Below are 3,844 nucleotides of genomic sequence, written 5' to 3' on the forward strand. Positions count from 1 at the left end.
GTTGCCCAGGCAGGTCTCGAACCCGCGGGCTCAGGCAATCCACTCACCTCAGTCTCCCAAAGCGCTGGGATTACAGGCTGAGCCACCAAGCCCAGCCAATATTCACTTTCTATAACTAATGCATTTAAACTTTAGTTTACATTTAATGTAGTTTTTTTTTAATTTAGTTTAAATTAAATTAGTACCAAAAAAAATCAAAACCCAAACCTCAGAAATATTTTCAACGTTAATCATTATTTTCACCCTAATAATCCAAACACACAAGAACACACTATGAAGATACTGATTTTTGCCATTACACTAAAGAAATATGTTTAAAATATTTTAACACCATCAGTGAATACCAGCAACCACACAGTAATACACGTCAGTTTGGAAAAAAAATACAGAACATTCAAGGAAAAGTCCTGATATTCTTGCTTCAACTACGTGCAAGAAGGGTAAGTTTTACATACCAGCAAACCAGCAGGACCAATGTTGGGAGAAGTTTGATCTCTGTGAGGGTAGTCATTCAGTGAAGACAAAAAAGAAGGATGCAGAGGATGGAGGTAGCAGTAGAATAAACCCAAGGTTCTCTGTTATCCAACCCCTAACCAGACCACAAAAGAATCATGATCAGGGCCACTGGAAAACCATAGATTCTTCAATATCAATGTGTTCTGCTAATTTCCAGTTTTTAGTCTTAAAAACTGAATGTGTAAAACTGTCTGCTATCAGACTACTGCTTGTACACAGAACTGACAAAATTCTTAATTTTGACAAAAAAAAGACCTACTTTGCTAATTTATCTTTTTAGAGTTTGGCATTCTGAAGAGGTGTCTAGTAGCAGTATGAATATATGTTTGAAAACTGAAACTAAGTAGAAGAAGAGAAAAGGAAACGCATGAAGGGAACAAATGACCAGAAAAAGAGTGATGGAAGTAATAATAATGCAAGAAAAATTATTTCCTTGTACAACACAAAATACAGAGAAACAATATATAACAAAATTACTTTAAAAGTTTAATAAAAGGGGAAAAATTCTGTATTTTCAGCAAATATGCTTAAAATGAAATATAGATTAAGTATCCCTAATCCAAAAATGTGAATGTGAAATTAATGCTCCAAAATCTAAAATGTGTGAGCACCAATATGACGCTCAAAGGAAATGCTCATTGAAGCACTTCAGATTTCCAGATTAGGGTTGCTCAACTGGTAAGTATAGCAAAATTACTTTAAGAGTATAATGCAAATACTCTAAAATAAAAAATAAATAAAATAAATCCAAAACATGCATTCCCAAGCATTTTTTATAAGAGGAATTCAATCTGTATTTAATTCCTCCTCCATTCTGTGTATTCTGCACAAAGGAAAAGAATACAGGAGCAAAGTAACTAGAGACTAGTAAAAAATTGTTTTTCATTAAATAATAATTAGTTTCATATACACTAAAACTGTATTAAATCCTTAAAAAAAACTGTGATAATTCATACTGCATACACACGCATTTTAAGAAAACAATATATACAACGAGTTGCTCAGTATATTCTTTTATGAGAAATTTGGTAGTATGCACATGTTGAAGAAAGAGAACTAGGTTGGTAATGACTAAGGTTCTGTAAGTAGAAAAAAGTGTAACAATTTATATTCTGCTTTTAAAAAAATCATATTCGGACCAGACGCAGTGGCTCCTATCTGTAAGACTAGCGCTTTGAAAGGCCAAAGCAAGAGGACTGCCTGAGCCCAAGAGTTCAAGACCAGCCTAGGCAACATAGCTAGACCTTGTCTCCTAAAAAAATTAAAAAACTAGCAGGGCATGGTGGTGCATACCTGTCATTTCAGCTACTCAGGAAGCTGAAGTGGAAAGATTACCTGAGCCCAGGAGATTGAGGCTGTGGGGAGCCGTGATCATGCCACTGCACTCTAGCCTGTGACAGAGTAAGACATCAACTCAAAAAAATCCATAAAACAAAATAAATTAATTATTTTTAAAAATTAAATATTAGCCGGGCTCGGTGGCTCAGCCTGTAATCCCACGCCTTTGGGAGGCTGAGGTGAGTGGATTGCCTGAGCCTGCGGGTTCGAGACCCGCCTGGGCAACTTGGCGAGACCTCATCTCTACAATAAATCAAAAACTAACTGGGCGTGGTAGTGCAGGCCTGTAGTTCCAGCTACCTGGAAAGCTGAGGCGGAAGGATGGCCGGAGCCCAGCAGGTCGAGGCTGCAGTGGCCGGGAGCGACCACTGCACTTCAGTCTGGGTGACAGAGTGAGACTCCAACTCAAAAAAAAAAAAAAAAAAAATTAAAAATTAAAAACCATATTCTTTTTTCCCTTAGATAAGGGACAGACTAGATTTTCTGTTTTTTTAGTAAGTTTTCGGATCCTCTGTTTTCAATTTTCAGAGTCTATTTAAAACATTAATCTAATGAATTTTACAATGGAGACAATTATTCTATAATTTTCCTGTAGGCCTCTGATCATGATCATTAACACTGGTTGTGTGACTTTAAACCTACATCTTCTAGAAAGGGTCCCTATGGTGAAACAATTAAAATGACAGGATATCAGAATCACCAAAAAAGCACTGAAACAGGCATATTCGCAAAAGCAACAACAAAAAAACCACCTACGCTTCTAGTTCTTGTTTCATCTTCGTGAATTCTTCCTTTGTCATCGACCCTTCTCCTTCGCCAAGTTTCTGTAGTTTTTCCCTTGAAGCATCAAAGTCAGGTCTTGGTGGTGCTGGTGGGATCTACAACAGAACCAAATCGTTAATTTTAAGGGACTATTTCATTTCTTGAAACACTGTACTACTGCCAAAATAAAAAGACAGTGTCTGGGAAAGCTAAAGTTATCCTGAATGAGGTGAGCACCAAAAACACCCAAATTCAGAATAGAGAACTTGACTATTTCAAAAATTACGATCCTTGAGGTCCTTTACACCATAGAAGAAATACAGCATAGCACTATTTTTCAGTATTAGAACAGCGGTTCTCAAACTTCCAATCTGCAAACTCCTACATTAATAACTTGGAGTCTTTAAATTCATATGTGCACTAATCTCTGACTACATACTGATTCTAATACGTACAACTCAGCAAGGTATGTTAAAAAGAGTCCTGAAACCAGGCACAGTGGCTCATGCCTGTAATCCCAGCACTTCGGGAGGCTAAAGTGAGAGGACTATCTGAGCCCAGAGGTTAGAGACCAGTCTGGACAACTTGGCAAGACCTCGTCTCTAAAATAAATTTTAAAAAATTAGCTGGGTGTGATGGCATGTGCCTATAGTTCCAGGATACTTGGAAGGCTGAGGTGGAAAGATTACCTGAGCCCAGCAGGTAGAGGCTGAAGTGGCCGTGGACATGCCACTGTACTCCAGCCTGGGCAAGAGTGAGACTCCATCTCAAAAAAAAAGAACGACGACAAGAAAAGGGTTACAGCAAGGAAAGCAATAGAAAAATCAGAAAGCATCAAGTATATAGTTCAGCACACATTCACTGAGTATTTACTGTGTGCTAGGCACAACAATGAGTACTAAATATAAAGATAAATAAGTCATGGTCTTCATCTTTCAGAACTGTTTAGCCTATGGAAGATTTAAAAGCAGTAAGAAAGTACCATCAGACCAGGCGCAGTGGCTCATGCCTATAATAAGACCAGCCTGGGCAACTTGGTGAGACCCCATCTCTACAACAAATAAAAAAATTAGCCAGGTGTGGTGGTGTGTGCCAATAGTTCCAGCTACTTGGAAGGCTAAGGTGAAAGAATCGCCTGAGCCCAGCAGGTTGAGGCTGCGGTGGCCGGGAGCGTGCCACTGCCCTCCAGCCTGGGTGACAAAGTGAGATTCCAACTCAAAAAAAAAAA

At 38.4% G+C, this 3,844-nt stretch overlaps 1 protein-coding gene across 2 annotated transcripts in view; it reads right to left on the bottom strand.

The window, feature by feature from the left end:
* SNX6 (sorting nexin 6) overlaps window positions 1-3,844 on the bottom strand; it is a 52,661-nt gene that overhangs the window by 40,032 nt on the left and 8,785 nt on the right. Inside the window, exons 3-4 of one of the 2 annotated variants that reach the window (XM_021715685.1) lie at window positions 2,611-2,732; window positions 456-589 (exon numbers count right to left, since the gene is read on the bottom strand). In XM_021715685.1, the coding sequence (XP_021571360.1) occupies window positions 456-511 (56 nt within the window). In that variant the 5' untranslated portion in view covers window positions 512-589; window positions 2,611-2,732. The remainder of the gene's footprint in view (window positions 1-455; window positions 590-2,610; window positions 2,733-3,844) is intronic. The other variant, XM_008064319.2, reaches the window with a different exon arrangement.

This window comes from Carlito syrichta, unplaced genomic scaffold (genome assembly GCF_000164805.1).
Source record: "Carlito syrichta isolate Samal-C Ts95f unplaced genomic scaffold, Tarsius_syrichta-2.0.1 Scaffold307289, whole genome shotgun sequence".
NCBI classification, from domain to species: Eukaryota; Metazoa; Chordata; class Mammalia; order Primates; family Tarsiidae; genus Carlito; species Carlito syrichta.